This window comes from Chelonia mydas, chromosome 2 (assembly GCF_015237465.2).
Source record: "Chelonia mydas isolate rCheMyd1 chromosome 2, rCheMyd1.pri.v2, whole genome shotgun sequence".
Lineage (NCBI taxonomy): Eukaryota > Metazoa > Chordata > Testudines > Cheloniidae > Chelonia > Chelonia mydas.
The window spans coordinates 203,545,432-203,563,974 of NC_057850.1; the positions used below are offsets into that span (position 1 = coordinate 203,545,432).

At 39.4% G+C, this 18,543-nt stretch overlaps 1 protein-coding gene across 6 annotated transcripts in view; it reads left to right on the forward strand.

The window, feature by feature from the left end:
• Window positions 1–18,252, forward strand: part of RAPGEF5 (Rap guanine nucleotide exchange factor 5) — a 216,142-nt gene extending 197,890 nt beyond the window's left edge. For all 6 annotated transcript variants that reach the window (XM_043541063.1, XM_037890563.2, XM_043541062.1 and 3 more), the window contains 5 exons: window positions 1,590–1,640; window positions 2,752–2,839; window positions 8,306–8,370; window positions 13,912–13,966; window positions 17,697–18,252. In XM_043541063.1, coding sequence (XP_043396998.1) covers window positions 1,590–1,640; window positions 2,752–2,839; window positions 8,306–8,370; window positions 13,912–13,966; window positions 17,697–17,815 — 378 coding nt within the window. In that variant the 3' untranslated portion in view covers window positions 17,816–18,252. The remainder of the gene's footprint in view (window positions 1–1,589; window positions 1,641–2,751; window positions 2,840–8,305; window positions 8,371–13,911; window positions 13,967–17,696) is intronic.
• Window positions 18,253–18,543: the final 291 nt, after the last annotated feature.

Here is an 18,543-nt window from a genome sequence, read left to right on the forward strand (position 1 = left end):
TATTAAGAGTGAAGTCATCCCCTCCCACACAAAATAACATGGAAAGAAAAATGATCTGTATATGTCAATGACTAATGCTGTGGGGAAACAAGAGCCAACAATTCCCAGTATGGGGAGGAGCTTGTGGGAGCCCAGAAAGGCAAAGGGTAGGAATCCAGTAAATGATTGGATGGCTCAAAATCTTCAGGGAAATCTGCAAATCTTGGGGCATCCGCACAGAAAGCAAGCCCCTCTGCATTACTTCCTAAACCACCCTTCCCACCAGCAGTGCTGCTCACTCAGGAGCTAAACTACCATTGCCTACCTGTTGGGGCCTGCGTTCATCCCACTCTTTGAGGGGTAAGGTAAAAAAGTGTGGACTGGGAGTAAATACTGGAGAAAAGGTACCCTGCATATCTACTCTGGAGCAGCCGAACTGCAGCAGTTTTGCTGCTTTGGGAATATGTTCTGTGCCTCTGATGTATTTCAGCCTCTAAGAATAAAATATGTTGTTTATCTGAACAAGTACAATACTTATTAGTGGATCAGCAATGGATAAGGTGTCTTTCTTATACACTCTGTGTGTGCATGTGAATAAATATGATAAAATACACACACAGTTTTTTTCCTTTTTGAAATGTGTGTAGCTACAGTTGTTTGCCTGGCATTCTTTAAATTGGCAGAATTTTACTACAGAAAAATTTCAAAATCCAAAAGCTTGTATGCATCAGTAATTTGAATTCTAGGAAATAGAGAGCAATGCTTATAAATTAATCACAATTACTTATTCATGCAAATTAAGTCACCTAAGTTCAAGAAACCAGTTATACACCAACCTATGCTGAATATGCACTTGCATTCTTAAATAGATGGCTGCACTCCCAGGCATGCCCTACTATTTTTGTGCTCAATATAGTGTGTTTTAAGGCATCTAACTTCCTCTGGTTGAAGATATTAAAATCTGCACAAGTGCAATTCCACATGCAGTTCTTTTAGGTGTGCAGTTGCTAGTGTTTTAATCGTACAGCAAAGGTACATCTTTTAAAAATTGAGGGTATAATCCTGCAAAATTTACTCATGTGAGTAGTCTCAGTGGGCCTGATTCTCCTCCCAGTTACATCAGTGTATATCAGGAGTAACTGAGGTTAGTGTGAGACAAGAATCTGCCCATTGACTTGTAGGATTGGAACCTGAGCCCACATTTTAGGAAGAGTTAGGAGATTATTGAAATGGCATCTGAATTATTGAACATTTAAATTGTCAGCCTGTGTTGTTGTTTCCATCTTCACAAATGTATTAAGACAAATGGGGCAGACATGGAAGTTAGTGAGGAAGATGAAAACAGATGTTCAGAAGCAATTTTCATAAAAGAATCATGACTGTGTCGAATCTCAAAAGGCAAGACTGCTAAATCTAATACACTGGTATAGCTCTAAACATTATTCATAGCTGCAGATTTCAGTACTGGGAAAAGAATGATAATTGACTGGGGAAGTGGCTTGGTGCTATTTGACACTTCACACATGACAGACAATCTCAGAAAGAAAAACTGTATTTTTCTGCATATTTGATTTATTTAGTCCCATTTTCTTTTCCCCCCCCCACCTCAGAAAATTCCTGGGAAGTTTAAGAAACTCTTCACTGAACTTGAAAGTTTGACAGTAAGTACTGTGCTAGTGCCAGAAAAAAATAGCTCCCCAGTTGTTCCCCCTCTAACTTATTTCTTGTGGAACTGACTGCCATTGTCTAAAATTGAGATTGCCTTTCTCTGATCATGGTTTGCCACAGACCGCACACATCTCAAGAGTGCTGCAGTAGTCTCAAAAAAGAGTAAATACACTAATTCTCCTGGACTTGGCACAGGGGGGAAATAAAGACCCAAAGTCTGTGCTTGGTTTTCCGGGTGTAAATCTGGAAGTAATTCCATTGCCATGGTGGCTAATCACCAGTCTCTTGCTACCCAACCAAAGATGTTCAGAATCTGTCATTTATTTTTTTGTAATAAGAGTCTGTAGAAAGAGAGAATAGGCATGAAAAGGGAGTGGGGAGGAGGAATCAAAAGTTTAGAGCCAGACTTTGCCTCCCTTACTTCTGTTGTGAGATACTCCTCAGCATGAGTATTTCCTTTGCCTTTCCTGAGGCTAGCAAGGTTACCACTGAATTGAGTAAGAATGACAAAATCTGTCCCTTAACGATTGTTTCATTTTTACATAATTATCACAATTGGAATTCTTATACAATAATTACATGTCCTCAAGTTAGAAATGTTTATAAATATAAACTTAATAGTATGTACTATTTTAGAATTTTAGAGTTTTAGAATTACAGTACTTACATTTCATAGAACCACTCAGCTGCCTGCTGTTATTTTGTTCTTTAAGATATCTGATATGTGTTGTATTGTTTAATGAGTTAATTTTTCACTGGAAAAATGGCACTTGTTAGGACCGATTCTGTTCGATATTAAGATGATGAGATTAGAGATTATGTGGGAAAATTACAGAACAGTCAAATGGTGAATTTCTCATATAGCTATCTCCTATTTTAGAACCATTTCATGTACAGGAATATAATCATTTCTATTTCCTTCATTGTTTACATTTCCTATTCAGTTTAGTAAGTCACCTCTCCTAGGAAACCTTTATCTACCTCATTTCCCAAAGAACCTTTTATATCTAAATCACGTTCAGTTCAGAAGCCTATAATGGATTTAGAATTGCTCTTTTTATAACCTATTGATTTTTCTCTTTTATTACTAAAATGATTTTGCAGGACCCTTCTCTGAATCACAAAGCCTACAGAGATACATTCAAGAAAATGAAGTCTCCGAAAATTCCTTTCATGCCCTTACTTCTGAAAGGTAATGTTAAATCTTATCTGCCCTTTTTTGCCATGTAATTCCATCTACAGTAATGTGTAGTGGTTAGTTACTGTAAGTGTAAGGTGATTTTTCCCACATGTTGTTTCATGATAAGTACAGATATAATATGTATGAGACTTCAGTAGCACTTGCTTTGGATAATAAACAGTTGCCTTCTAAAAAATAGGTAAGAATCACATTTTTTTTCAAATGCTTTGAAACTTTAGAGCCTTCCCAGTCACCTACTGATAATACAGTCCCTCTGAGCTGTGAATGTGAAACCTTGGGGCTGGAGAAAATAACTTGCGTATCTCTTGAGTGGCACCACCTGGCTGTGGATGATACATGAAAACAACATGGGTACCAAAGGGAGAAATGTCAAACCTTAGCCAGAGGAGAGGTTATGATTGATTTAATGGATATTGAACAGGATTTAATTGAGATCAGAATCTCTCCCATTTATCTATCAAACATACATGGTGCTTATGAATGGGGAGGATTTGGGAATCAACCCCTTGCACCCTGTGAATTCTGAGAAAGACAATGAACAACTATTCAACATAGTTAAGTAGCCAATTAAGTGGCAGGTATTTCAAGTATCCTATCATCTTGGATTCATTTATTATTAATCATCTTGTCTTTGATCATGACAAATTCATTTGATGTCCCTGAAGTGTTCTCTTTAGTACATTCATTAAAACCAGGTTACAGGTGCATACATGTAAAATGTTTTCAAGGGAAAATTCTCCAAACAGGCTGAAAATGTCTGGGAGTTACCAGGTCCCTAGTCATCTGAGGGGTTTGTATATATACAGGAGAATTTTAGTTTTGTTGTCATGATATTTTAATGGATGACAAGATGGGAGTTCTTAAACAGAGAGGGTAAAAACAAACAATCAAACAAATCCATCAAACACTATGGTCCATTCTCTGCCTACTCTCTGCACTCTGATGTTGCCTCATTACATTATGATGTTTGCACAGCAATACAACATTGTATATAAGACCATGTACATAAAACCATGTACGCAGCTAGCATTGCCATTACCTATTCTTACATCTCTAAGATGCATGGGGATACCAGGAATACCTTACAAAATATTACCAAAATCCCCATAAATAATAGAGAGTGCTATTTGAAGGAACATTGTCACGGCTGATAGTCCAAATGAGCTCTATATTGCCTTCTTTGTTTCTTCCCCTCTTTCAATCCATGTAATTATTTGTATGCAAGCCTAGATGCTTTAGTGCTGTTTGTTAATGCAAATAAAAAAAAGTCAATAGCCTAGAAATAATGAGCAACCCCACCAAAATATCCAAAGCACAAGACGTGGTAGTAATAGGGGACTTGAAGTACCCAGACATCTGTTGGAAGAATAATACGGCAAAACACAAAATGTCCAATAAGTTCTTTGAATGTATTGGTGACATCTTTTCCTTTTGGAAGGTAGAGAAAGTAACCAGGGGGAGAGCCATTTTAGACTTTACTCTGTCTACCTGGGATGAATTGGTTGTGAATCTGAAGGTTGAAGGGAATTTGGGTGAAAGAGAATCATTAAATCTATCATTTCATGATCAAAGGAAAGGAAGGAGTGAAAACAGCAGAATAAGGACATTGGACTTAGTCTGCTTTTTTTTTTAACAAACTCAGAACAAGAAGGTTATGTCCTACGGGAAGACAATCTAAGGGGAAAAGGAGTTCAGTAGAGCTGATAGTTTAATGAATTAAAATTTCAATAAAAACTGACCCAAGGCAGAGAAAAGATAGAAAGAATAGTAAGAGGCCAATATGGCTCCACCAGGAGCTCATTAATGAGCTGAAAATCAAAAAAGAAATCCTACAATAAGTGGAAATATGGACAAATTTCTAAGAAGGAGTACAAAAGAAAGCACAAGTATGCAGGGACAAAATCAAAAACACTAAGGCACAAAATGAGTTACAAGTAGCAGGAGACATACAAGGCAATAAGAACAGGTTCTATAGGTACATTAGGAGTAAGAGAAAAGACAAAGGAAGGCTTAAGTTCTCTATTTAGTGGAGAAGGAGAGCTAATAACAGATGACCTCAAGAAGACTGAGGTGTTTAGAGCCTATGTTGCTTCATTGTTCAATAAAAAGGTTAATTGTGACCAGTTGCTTACCACAGTTATTATTAAGGATAAGATTATGGCACAGAAGTCATGGATGCTGTGACTTACGAAGACCTCTGTGACATTTTCTGCTTCAGCCCTGGGGTGGTGGGGCCGCAGCTGGCGGGGGGCAGCCGCAGATGTCAGCTGTTGTGGGCGGCAAGTGCTGGAAACCCCTTCCCCCCGCAGTGGGGCTCAGGGTCTCCACCTCCCTCCCGCCCCCCAGCCATTAATCTCCGTTAATGGTGGTTTTTAAGAACAGGTTAGACAAGCTCCTGTCAGGGATGGGCTAGATCAGGGGTCGGCAACCTTTCAGAAGTGGTGTGCCGAGTCTTCATTTATTCACTCTAATTTAAGGTTTCGCGTGCCAGTAATACATTTTAATGTTTTTAGAAGGTCTCTTTCTATAAGTCTGTAATATATAACTAAACTATTGTTGTATGTAAAGTAAATACGGTTTTTAAAATGTTTAAGAAACTTCATTCACAATTAAATTAAAATGCAGAGCCCCCTGGACCGGTGGCCAGGACCCAAGCAGCGTGAGTGCCATTGAAAATCAGCTTGCGTGCCGCAGGTTGCCTACCCCTGGGCTAGAGGGTCTAGGTATATTTGCTCCTGCCTCAGCACAGGGAGGCTGGCACAGATGACCTCCAAGGTCCCTTCCAGCCCTGCATTTCTGTGATTCTATGAATAGCAAAGTAATGTACTCAGATAAAGAGGAACAAAAACAATATGGGGAAGAAGCAGATTTAAGTCTGAATAGGTAAGAAAAGCAATAAGAATGTTTTCTCATTCTAATTATGAAAAATACCTTGACAGAGTCCCTTTTACATTAATTGAATTTAAACACCGGGCCTTGTTACTGCACAGATACAGTTTTTGAAAATCCGGCTGATTTTTCAAATATTTTATAAAATCCAGTGTTTCACCCTTACAGCGTGGCTCGGATGCAATTTTCTGCTCCACTGAATTTATCTAGGCTCTTAGCTGTTGGTAGCAAAGCTGTGTAGTCTTCACAGAACAAGTACAGAATTGAACTCTCCTGGCTTTTCTGTTTTCAGTGCAAAGCCTTTCTTTGTTAGCACTGACAAACATAAACTAACTGTTTTTTTTTTCTTTTTTCTGTGATCATAAATTTATGTAGCCATTTAGGGACATGCTTGGTCCTCATGCAGGTGTGCAGTAAGTGCAAGGACGAGGGGAGAGGAAAAGGTGTTTCTTTAGATAGTTCTTTCTCCTGCATGTGAGAAGTAGTCAGAATTGCAGTCCATGCATACAGGAACTGCTCCCTCTTTACTCCCTTGGGAGTGCAGTGTACCCCAGAACAGACAGGGAGTTGACGAGGGCCATGTCCCACTCACCTCCTTCTCACTGGCCCATTGAGTGGGAGCAGCATGCAGAGAGGAGCAGCCTGCACAACATGAATGAGTGCAGTAGTAGGTGTGCTTGTCCTACTCACTAAGAAATTCAGGCAGGCATCCTGCTTCCCTGAGGCAGAAATCATCCTAGTGCTCTCCTTGGGGTGGGCAGCTCTACATCACTAACACAGGGTGCTCTGCCTTATAAATTCTAGCTCAGAATTTTTTCCCAGCATATAAAGCAGTTAGAATTTCCATAATAAGTAATTACAAAATCCCCTTCAGGCTGATACCTGAGAGTGAGTTTTTGAAACAAAAGGAAGTAAATCAATTTGAGTGTTTTTATGTTCTGGGATTGTCAAAAAGAAAGATGTTCATTGGTTCAGCTGCAGATTTGCAATCCTATAATCTAATTGCATTGGGACTGATGTTCTCCTCCACCTACACTGGCAGAGGAGACCAAATGGGGCAGAACAGGGATGGGTTGTTCAGATACCACAATAGTGAGCCATGGTACATAATGGCAGGCAAATTGGTTTGTTGTCCTTTTGCATGGGATCTCACAGCATTCCATGGAAAGATACATACAATGCAATTACTGAGGGCTATTTGTTAATTGGAAAACATGGCCATTACCTTCAGAGTGTTTTCGTGACATCCCATCATCTTACTAAAATGGTGCCACAAAAGCATCTTATCACTGCAGGCACCAATATGTATGTTTCTGAGGTAGATACTCTTCAAGATCAAACCAGCAGTTCTACTATATTGGTCTTGTGACTGCTATTGTCTCTCCTTTTTCTCTGAAGTTACGGTTTCAGTGTGAATTTGACTTAGCAACAGTTGTGTTGCCTCTTTCCTTCCTTTTATATACTGCATGCAGTTTGCATACCGGTGCCAAGTATAGTCAGGGCCGAATTTACACCTTACGTGCCCCTAGGCACAGCACCTTCAGCATCCCTCCTGCCTACAGCTGACCTTCGTGTTTTCCGTAAAATATGAAATGAAAAGAAATATGTGGTAATTTAAATATTTATTCAATAAAATACCAAAAAAAATACATATAATTAAAACACAACCCACTTTTAACTTTTAGGCACCCCCTAGAATGCTGGTGCCCCTAGGCATGTGCCTACTATGCCTAATTGGAAATCTGCCCTGAGTGTAGTCCTATACCTCCCACTGATGTCTTTTTTTTCCATTAAAAACTCTCCCTAGTACTGCTTTGTGGAACCAGAAATAACTGTTTTACTTCCAAAGAGCTAAATCTTGGTATTTGCTGCAAGGTGATTTTTGGCTTAATGGATTGTATTTAATGTTTGTCTGTCTCTTTATGTGCCCATCGCTGTAGTAGACTTTCATAGTAATCAGGTGTGTGCGGGTGGAAGGTGTTGCAGAACTATTTACGGAAAACAGTTGTCTCTACAACTTTTTTGTCCCCTCCTCCTGAAGAGAATTTATTCAGCAGAATTCTGTGTTCATGGATCTACCACAGCCCTGCCTCAACCATTCTAAAATCTCTAGCTGCTCAGATAGAGTCACCGTGTGCAGGGAGGGAGGGTGGAACCCATGCACCGACAATTACTGCGCTCCCCTTCCCACCATCAACCACTGTACTTTTGATTTGAGCCCTGGACAGCACAGTGTATCAAACTGTCTTGTTTGATAGAAAGAGTGTTATTTGGAAGTCCCTAGATTATGTTTAGTGACTAACAAATTCACATTCTGTACTTGAAATTTCCCTCCATTAATGTTGCCATAAAGGTGCACATTTTGTGTTTTTTTTTAATGAGAGAACCAATGATAGTTGTTTGTGCCTTGTAAGTAACACAAACATGTGACATTGTCGCAATACTTATGAGACTGTTTTGTTCCTTATTTTGTTACTCCTTTGTCACCATTCCATTCCTTTGTATCTAAAACAACTGAACAAATGCCATGACATTTAATAATATAGTATCTCTTTTAAAACTTTGTAGATGTAACGTTCATCCATGAAGGAAATAAAACTTTTCTGGATAACCTTGTCAATTTTGAAAAGCTGGTATGTACATTTTATCTTTTACAACTTCCTCTTTTTTGTGGAGAAATCCCTCTCTCTCTCTCTCTCTCTCTCTCCCCCTCCCCCCCTTCTCCCCACCTCTTGTGTTAAATGTATCATGCTGTGATAACCAAGGACAGTATCTCTCAGCCTGTTCAGTTCTCTCCATGAGCTTCACCAGCTCCCTCACAGCATCATATTTATCCTTGACTAACGGTTTGTCTAAATGGTGGGGTAAAGTGCACTAGGGAACCTTTATGCACACCAGCAGGGTCTAAATGGACCAACTAATGCACAACACATTAGTGTGCTTTACAGAATACACACCTGTAGTGTGCATTGCCCCACGATCTAACCAAGCGTAAGTTCTCAAACTGTTGTTGCCTCTTCTCCCTGCTCAGCCTCTTCTCAGAGTTTAGTTTCCCTTTCCCTCCCCCCCCACAAGGTATGCAGCAGCAGGTCACCCCAATTTAACAGTCATCACTAATTCCAGTTATTTTAAATGAAAGTAACTTTATGATTTGGGTAGGAGCTAAAGAGGAAGAATATACACAATAAAAGCTCAATATTAATACAGCTAAACGAATCTTTATGTAGAGGGTAGTGCATTAGGCTTTTAGCTTAGGCCAGATCTACAGTAGAAACTTCTGCTGGTATAGTAATGTCAGTTAGGAGTGTGATTCTTTACAACATCTCTGTACCAGCAAAAACCTTAGTGTAGACACAGTTATATTGGCAGGGAAAGTGCTTTTGCTAGAATAGTTTATTTTATTTGAGAGACTGGTATAAGTTATACCAGAAAAAGCACTCTCTTGCCAGTATAAGATGTGTATGCTCTAGGAGGGTTTGCTGGAATAGCTATACCTGCAAACCTTTTCTAGAGCAGATTAGGCCTTAGTTACATTAGTATGGTTAAGCATGAAACAAAGTGTACATATTGGAGTTTCATGTTTCAGCAAAATATCATCAGGCTTGTCCACCCTTTAGGTATGTGATATGTGTCCAAAGGTGATGAGGCATATCTCTCCTCCTGATCTTAATCTTTTTCTCTCTTTGTTGTGGAAACGACTAATGTACTCTATTCAGTACCTATTGTTTGAGTAAACAGAGAGACCAATTCATTTCTCCCTGTTTCATCCCAGGGTAACTTTATAATCTAGGTAGTCCCTTCTTTGTATGTTCAATTCGATTCTTGTACCTTTTCTTGTTGCAGTGCTTCGAAGAACACTGATTTGCATTTAATAAAAGGTTTTCTTGTGCCAAGTCCATTAACTGTTTGACCTTTAGGTGTTTGCATATAAATTTAGTAGCATGTTCTTCCTCAATCGCTCTCACAAGTATGTCTCATTAAGATGTTAATTGAACTAGTCCTTGATGCACACTGATTTTAGTAAACATCCCTTACAGGCCTATATATTAATTTATTGGAGACAGAGGGTCTGATTCCAACTCAGTCTTAATCAGGCCTTTTGTTTTTTTCTTACCACTGCTGTCACCAGGGCAGCTCTACCAGTAGGAGCTCCAAGGTGATAGGCTGGTTCCAGTGAAGTCAGTGGGGTCAGGATTTTGTCCCTACTGAAGGCTGTTATCAACAGCCAGCAGCATTTCAACCACCATGTCATCTAGACTTGCTGTGAGAAGGATCAAACAACATGGTTGTTAAATCTGCCTGCAGCCCTGTGTGCATGAGTGCTCCCACCAATGGCAGCAAGGGTGAGAACTCTTAAGATAAAGATGTAATGTAGACCCACCCCATATAAGCATTATTCTAGTTCATTTGGATGTTTAATTATTTGATTTATTGGTCTGGAATTAGCAAGAAGTGTGTCAATCATCTCACCCCAACCACTTTGTGATGTATTCCTTTCCCCTCTTTTCTTGCCCAATGCCCTTGTAGAGTGTAAACCTCATCAATACATGGAAGGTATTTTCCTTTGTTTGTATTATGCCTAGCGTATTCTGGGCACTCCTGCAAAATAAATAATAACAGTATTCTCATTGACTTCAGTTGATTCAAGATTAAGCCACTAAACTGCACCTGCAAATAACTAAGTTCAAAATTGTGCTTGAAATTGATCTTGCCAAAAAAAAAAAAAAAGAGAGAGAGATATAAAATCTTCTGTAGGGAAGCAGTATACCTACCATCACAGCTGTACTGGAATTTTCCTTATGTGAAAGCATCTTTGCTTTGAAATTCATATCTCCATTAGATTCAGGATTTTCAAATCTTTATTTCCTGCATTCAATGTGATCTGAATACAATGAATCAGAAGCTTGTTCAAAATGCAAAGAAATAAATTCACTAAGGGAAGAAAAGCTATAAACTGTTGAGTCAATTAGGAAAGTCTATAGACCAGACTTAGCAAAAGCTCGGGGGATTGCACTTTTTAATTTAACTTTCTGTTTTGTAAGATCTAGATTACAATTATTTAGGCCAATATTTATTGTGTCCCTTGCCTTAACATGAGAATTGCAAATGAAAAAAGAATAAATGGATGGAATAAGGTCTAAATTAGGGTTACAGTATTTCATTTTCCCGAAAAAGAGGATACTACTAGAGAGAAGGGGAAGTATGGGGTGGGATGGGAAGGGGAGTGTGTGTGTGTGTGTGTGTGGCGGGGGAGCAGGGATGCCTGTGACAGGCATATTCATTGAAAGTGGAGGACAGTGTCACTCCTTGTCACAGTGGCACGGCAGCTGGCACGAGTCCAGAACGCAGTGATAGCCATCAGTCAGTGCCTCCCTGCAGGACCCCTCCCCAGAGCTGAGAGCCAAGGCCTGAGTGGGTGGAATCCAGCAGCTGTGGCTTGTAGAGGAACAGACCAATCAGTTGCAGATTCAGGGAGGGAGCAATCTGGAAGCGGACCAATCAGGGCTCTTTCTGAGCTGCATCTTGCCTGCTCTACAAAAACCCAGGACATTTCCTGAAATTTGAAACCTCCGCCCGGACAGAGAAAAGAGGTTCAAAAAAGAGGTTATATTGATATGGTAACCCTAGTCTAAATGTTACCATTGTATTATAAGTATCTTCATGTTCTTTGCTGACATCTTTTGCTGAAATATAGCTTCTTTCATTATTCCTCTGTCAATCACAACCACCGTCTGTATATCTCTTGTAGTAATAACATGTCTCGGCCACCGCTGCTACTTTAATGTATTATCCTGTAAACTCTAACACATCAGTATTTATCATCTTACAGGCAGTTCCTTTGTGGACTAGTAGTAAGAACTATACATGTAATGTAAATAAGTGTTTTCAGGATCATGCCCAAAAATATCTGTGGGACTTCTGAGCATACTGATGAGCTGGATTGCCATAAAGAGTGGAATTATTGCTAATGATCATGTGTTAAGAGTGGTTACCAGTCAAATCTCTGGTCTGGTCTATACTACAGAGTTAGGTTGCCGCAAGGCAGCTTACATTGACCTAACTACGGACGCATCTATAGTTGAATTTTGATCCCGTTATGCTTAATAACTCCACTTCCATGAGCAGTGTAGCGTCAAAGTCAATGTAGTTAGGTCAGTGCAGTGTCAGAGTAGACACTGTGTTGCTTATGTCAACTGTTACTGGCTTTCAAGAGCTGTCCCACAGTACCACACACTGGCAATACACAAGGAGTAAAGCACAGACATGCATAAGCAATGTAATTACTATGGCAGCTGTATGTCGACATAAGTTAGGTCGACTTAATTTTATAGTGTAGACATGGCCTCAGTCACTGTATGCATTCCTCCATATTTATCACACTCTGGTATGCAGTCATCTTTTAAAACAATCAGAAAATAGCTGTCCCTTTTCAGATGAATTAACAGGTTTTCTGTATTACAACTGGGTCAGGCAGAGTAAGAGGGACAGTGTGAAATGCCTAATGAAGCCACTAAAGAAGGAAGAATTGTGATCAATCTCCGTGAGAATGGAGTGTAAAGTGGTCCAGCCAGTTTCCCTGGGGCATCAGCCACAGAAGCTAATTTCAGATGGATTGAGCCCATACTGAGTAACAAAGAGGGAAGAAAGCACAGTGTGACATTGTGAGTGACATAGTCGATTCTCCTTTACTTGTGAAAGCCAAATTCAAAATATGGGATATAAACTGGAAGATGCAACAACAGCAGAAGAACATAGGAATGTCATAGCTCTAGTGGGATTTAAGAAATTGGTCATGCAAACCTAGGACCTCTCATTAGAACTTTATTTTAATCAGTGCAAGAAAATGATGTTAGTGTAAGAGACTGAGAAATTTCATGGTAAATGGAACACAGATGAAAAAAATGATTTTGCTTCACTGATTTATTAAAGAACATGAAGTCTTCATTAAGCATATACTCAGTTGTTCTCGTGATAAACGATTCTGTGAGGGAACACTGTAAACAATTCATATTGTGGTTGTGGAGAGATGAATTATGCTACATCATTCCAAGCTTATGCTTTGCTCGGGGCAGCTAATCCTTTCCACTTCTGACTGGGTTTTGAAGGAGGTGTGAGAACAGCCTGTACTGGTTCCATAAAATGCCATATTGCTATTGTTAATTGCAGGCAGGTTGCTTAATTTAGTCACTGTATTCAGTCAAGGGCTTCTGGCCCAATTCAATTGGCTCTTTCCTTTGGATTCTAAGTGCAATCAAAAGAAAACATTCATTAACAGCATTATGGGCCAGATCCTCCACTTGTGAAAATCAATGTAGCTCTTTTAACTTAGACATAGCTATTCCAATTGATATCCAATAAGGATGTGATGCTAACGGTGAAACAAAATTTTAAAGGTTTTTCTCTGTTTAATTTGAGCAACCATCTGCACCCTATTTTGGCTAAGGAAAAACAGTACAGTAAAAATCTTTTAAAATCAACTAATCAAATCGTTACCATTCTATAGACAATCTTGACTTGTAAAAACTGAGTGAAGGGGAAAATCTTGCTGAAAACTTAGCCTAGAATGTAGTTTTAGCCTTTTAATAACAATATGAAGGATGCTTATGACTTATGAACCATTTACTCCCCCATGCACTGAAAGGGAAGCATGCAATTAAGTACATCTTCCTCTTTTGGAGTTTTTTACTTTAACAGAAGTCACTTAATTTTTCACATACATGAACACAAATCTGCTTTCTCTGGAACAGTTTAAAACTATTGTCCAATAGTGCACTTGACACACACTACTCCACTAAGCATGAGGGGGAAAGGGAGGGTGGATTTCAAGCATCTCCTTTGAAAGAAGGAAACATAGAGAAATGACCCTTTTCATTGTCAATTTCCATGGGTTTCTAGGAAGACCCCCTCTATCTGTGAAGTGTCAACAAAATCCTTCTGTGAAAGGAGTCTAAAAGAACTAACCTTGTTTCAGGATATGTTGACACTGAGCCAAAAACAAACAAACAAACAAACACCTTCTCCCCATCTAATCTAAATGTCTCCAACTCCTGCCTCCTTCCTTTCCCACCTTTGCTACTATTTCTGTTGCAAAGTGTGGGGCTAGGGAAGGATTTTCTAGCAACAGCCCCCCTGTCAGATTTCTGCACTGATATATTGTACGTTTTATTTCACAGCACATGATTGCTGATACTGTCCGATCACTGAGACATTGCAGGAATAACCAATGTGGTAAGTAGTAGTAAAACAGTTTACTACTTGTCTCTCATTAGTTACATACTTATCAAAAGAACTGTTTCCCGGTCTCTCTGCCTCCTCTCCCATGGCCCAGGTTTACTTTTACAGTAAAACATATTTGCCGTTTGTTTTAACCTAGAAGAGGGGAGAGTGTATTGTGAAAGTCACCTCAGCAAACAGAATATAATTACAGCTACTTTCCAAATTGTTTCCAGAAAAAAACAATATTTTTCACAAAATGCTGTGTTCTCCCAATCCCCAATATGCAGAGTCATCTACCTGTAATGTTACACAAGACCTGAGTTTTACAGACCTGCATCAGAAGAAAAAAAAATCATAAAGGCCTCTAATTACCTGATGAGCTTGTGAGGTATCCTACAGCTTCCCATAACTAGTGGTGTGTTTAGGATGGAGTCTCACCAGTCTCCTACATGAACTCTCAGCAGTTGATTCAAACTTGTATTGGCATCTCACTAGATGAAAGGTGATATATCACTGTGGATTTTCATAGTGTTCCACTAATACCAATTGGGTATCTGTAAACTTTTTTCTTATTCTCTGTATGACTTACACTACTATTATACAAGGGAGGGGAAAGACAGCACAATATTTTTTATAGTGGTAGGGTTCTAATTGAAACACACTAAAATAAATGAGTACTTGTGGCACCTTAGAGACTAACCAATTTATTTGAGCATGAGCTTTCGTGAGCTACAGCTCACTTCATCGGATGCATACTGTGGAAGCTGCAGAAGACATTATATACACACAGAGACCATGAAACAATACCTCCTCCCACCCCACTCTCCTGCTGGTAATAGCTTATCTAAAGTGATCATCAGGTTGGGCCATTTCCAGCACAAATCCAGGTTTTCTCACCCTCTGCCCCCCCCGCCCCCAGACTCACTCTCCTGCTGGTAATAGCCCGTCCAAAGTGACCACTCTCTTCACAATGTGTATGATAATCAAGGTGGGCCATTTCCTGCACAAATCCAGGTTCTCTCACCCCCTCACCCCCCTCCAAAAACCACACACACAAACTCACTCTCCTGCTGGTAATAGCCTATCCAAAGTGACCACTCTCCTTACAACGTGCATGAAAATCAAGGTGGGACATTTGGGGGGGGGGAGGGTGAGAAAACCTGGATTTGTGCTGGAAATGGCCCAACTTGATGATCACTTTAGATAAGCTATTACCAGCAGGAGAGTGGGGTGGGAGGAGGTATTGTTTCATGGTCTCTGTGTGTATATAATGTCTTCTGCAGCTTCCACAGTATGCATCCGATGAAGTGAGCTGTAGCTCACGAAAGCTCATGCTCAAATAAATTGGTTAGTCTCTAAGGTGCCACAAGTACTCCTTTTCTTTTTGCGAATACAGACTAACACGGCTGTTACTCTGAAACTAAAATAAATGCCACATTAAGGCCAAAAACACTCTACCTGGAGGAACTTCAGACCTGTGATTTAGCCTTAACCTAGAATTTTCTTGGTTTGAAGAATAAATGTTAGATTTTTTTTTCCTAATCATGTCTACAGTATTTACAGTTTCCTATGGGGGTGTATATGAAAACCTGCATGTGGGCATACAAAAAGGGTAATTACAGCCATAGTTACCCATTTTGGGTGTTCAAATAGATAAGTCTGTGGGAGTTTTGCTGAAAATTTGGCCCATAATGTCACCTAATATAGTTGCAGTCTTTTAAGAATACAAAGGCTACTTATTAATTATGAACCAGTTATTTCCACGTGCACTGAAAGGAAAGCATGCAGGTAAGTACATCTCCTCTTACTTTCACTCTGTTAATCCAGACCCTAAAGGAAGCATTGATTAAACCTGAATATTTACCTGTAAATCTCATTCAGCGAATTAATTTATTTTTGTCTTTAAGCAGATCTTTTGCAAAATAAGTTAATGAATTTTTAAAGACATCTTTGCTTTTTTATAAATATTTGTGTCATGACATAAATCCAGGTTTAATACCCAAGATTTATCACACAGTCTGCTGGTTTGAAGTATGTTGTTGTTGTTTTATTTTACCACAAGCTTGGCCTTATTGTGAAGCTGGCATTTAAAAAACAGTTTATGCAGATATTCCTGTAGGCACTGTTTTTTGTTAAATTCATTTAGGCATGAAATGAATTCACTGAATATTTATTGAGACTTTATGGACTGCTTCCTTTTGCAGTGGATTTATTTAGCTTTCAGGAACGTGAATCTTTCTCCTGCATTACTCTCTGATTTGGACTAAAAATAGCAGGCATCTCACTACAGAACAGAATTCAAATAAAACTAAGCAAAAGATATTGTTGTTGCTTATAACTGTCTTAAAATTAAGCATGCAGACCAAAAACTTTATGGGTTAGAAAATGATAGTGTAGCTAAGTAATACTGAAATGCCATTCTAATAGAAATAATATTTTTCCACATTAAATCCAGAAAATAAATAATAGTCTTTCAGAAATGTGGCATAGCAGCTTTAACATTTGTACAGTAATTCAGCCTTTTGTAATTTCAACTGCTAATGAGACTTTGAATTCTGAATAATTTTCAGTGTATTTAGCACAATTGCTGAAAACATGGAATCTGTTCCCTGAGAACTATAAGGTCTCCTATAACATCCTACTCCAATTTATCTCCTGTTCATTTCTGCTGCAGTGTTTTACAAATCACCCAGGTGCTTGTGAAGTGTGTGGACAGGTGCTGCACAGTAATGTCTTTAATAGTGGCATACAGAACTGTCTGAACTCACAGTGTCATGTGACTATTTACATAGTGCTAAATTTGTGCTGGGCACTTTATAGAGAAATATAAGGACAATACTAGTGCCCCAAAGAATTTACATTCTAAATGGATAAAGTATGGATGGGGATGGATGAAACAAAAGCAGCTAAGAGAGCAGTGATGTTAAGCTTGTTGGTTCCAGGATTTTTTTTTGTTTGATTTTTTTTTAATGGTAATTTTGTTAACATTGCTTTAAGAACATCGACTAGAGTTTGTGGCAGATAACATCTCAGTTTTCTCTTCAATCCACCCTTCAGTTTTCTTCTGATGCATGGTTAAAGCCATGCTGCTGTGGGAACTCATGTGAAATAACAGCATTTCCCTTGTTTCTACCACCTTAGCCGAAATCAAAAGCATAACTGATCAAAACTAGAGACTTGACCAAAAAAAAAAAAAATCTTTCAAGAGTTGTCCTCTGTCTATTCTGCATTGTCACATTTCACCTGATCTAAAGGAAATGATTCAGGGGTCCACTTGCTGTTGTACATTTGTTCTACAGCTATTTAAACACTCAATGCTAGATCCTCAGCCCCTGCTCAAAGTTTGTTCTTGTTGACAGACTACAGAGTAGCACTAAAAAGTAGCACTTAAATCAGCCTCAGAGGGACTGCTGAGCATATTCCCAACATGAGGAAATCCAGCTTTATGCCTCCCGCTCCCTGTCTCTCGGGTGTCAGAAGCATGTCAAGAAAGCAGGCAGACAAGGGGGCAAAGCTGCAGTTTCAGAGCATTGTGTCTCCATGGCTTAGAACTTTCTTCCCCTCCATTCCCCTTTGAGGATAAGGATCTTCCCACCTGAGCATCTGGTCCTCTGCAGATGTTTTGGACCAACACACTTCACTTGCCATTTTTAATGGCATGTTTGGCTCAGATTTGGAAAAAGTATGGATCGGTCAGAAAACTCATCTCGGATTCATTTCCTTTTCTCCCTATAAACTTTAGGCAATGAAGTTCCTCCAAAGGAGAATCAAGAGCTGAAGCCACATGTCTATCACCTGCATGTCATTGATGACCAGCAAACGCTGTTTGAGCTTTCTCACCGGATAGAGCCTCGAGTGTGAGCGCCCGCAGCTTCATGTAACCTTGTAACTGCAGCACTTTTAATTAAGTGAATGTTTATGCCAAGCATGTTGCTTCCCTATATGAGAACAGTTTACTGAGTTTTATCAGTAGTCACATGATAGAGGAAAATCAAGCAAAGCAAGAAAAGGAGCTGTTCACAGCATTCCAGGGCCAGGATAGTGCCATTTCCATTTATCATCGGAAAAGGAAGGAGAAGAGCAGCATTGTTTAAGCTAAGAAGCTTGGTTTATGTGACCATATTGGTGGTCCAGTGTAACTTTCAATCCAGACTCCGCCAGTATTAGAGGGAAAGGAAGCATCATGTCACCATAACAAAACATTCCAGCAAGCAACACTATGTGACATGGGGGTTCACAATTCACCATACAGTATGGACCTCACTAACATGAGGCTGCCGAAGTATTGATTGTTGGGGGAAAAAAATACTGTGCAATCCATGTTGCTGCCCGACTGCGGGGGAGTGTCTTATTTGAGAGAACAGCAAACACCTCAGAATGGGAATATAAAAAATAACTTGTATAAGACAGTGTTGCATCTTAATGCAATTGTGTGTCCTGACTGGAGGTCGTAAGTCAACAGAAGCTGATATCTGAAACGCTCCTAATTTCACTTTCTCTTAAGAATTTGCTTCAGAGCAGACAGTAAAAAGATAAATCTAATCTTGACACAGTTTATGGAGACAAACACAGCATTTCCCCTTTTGAGG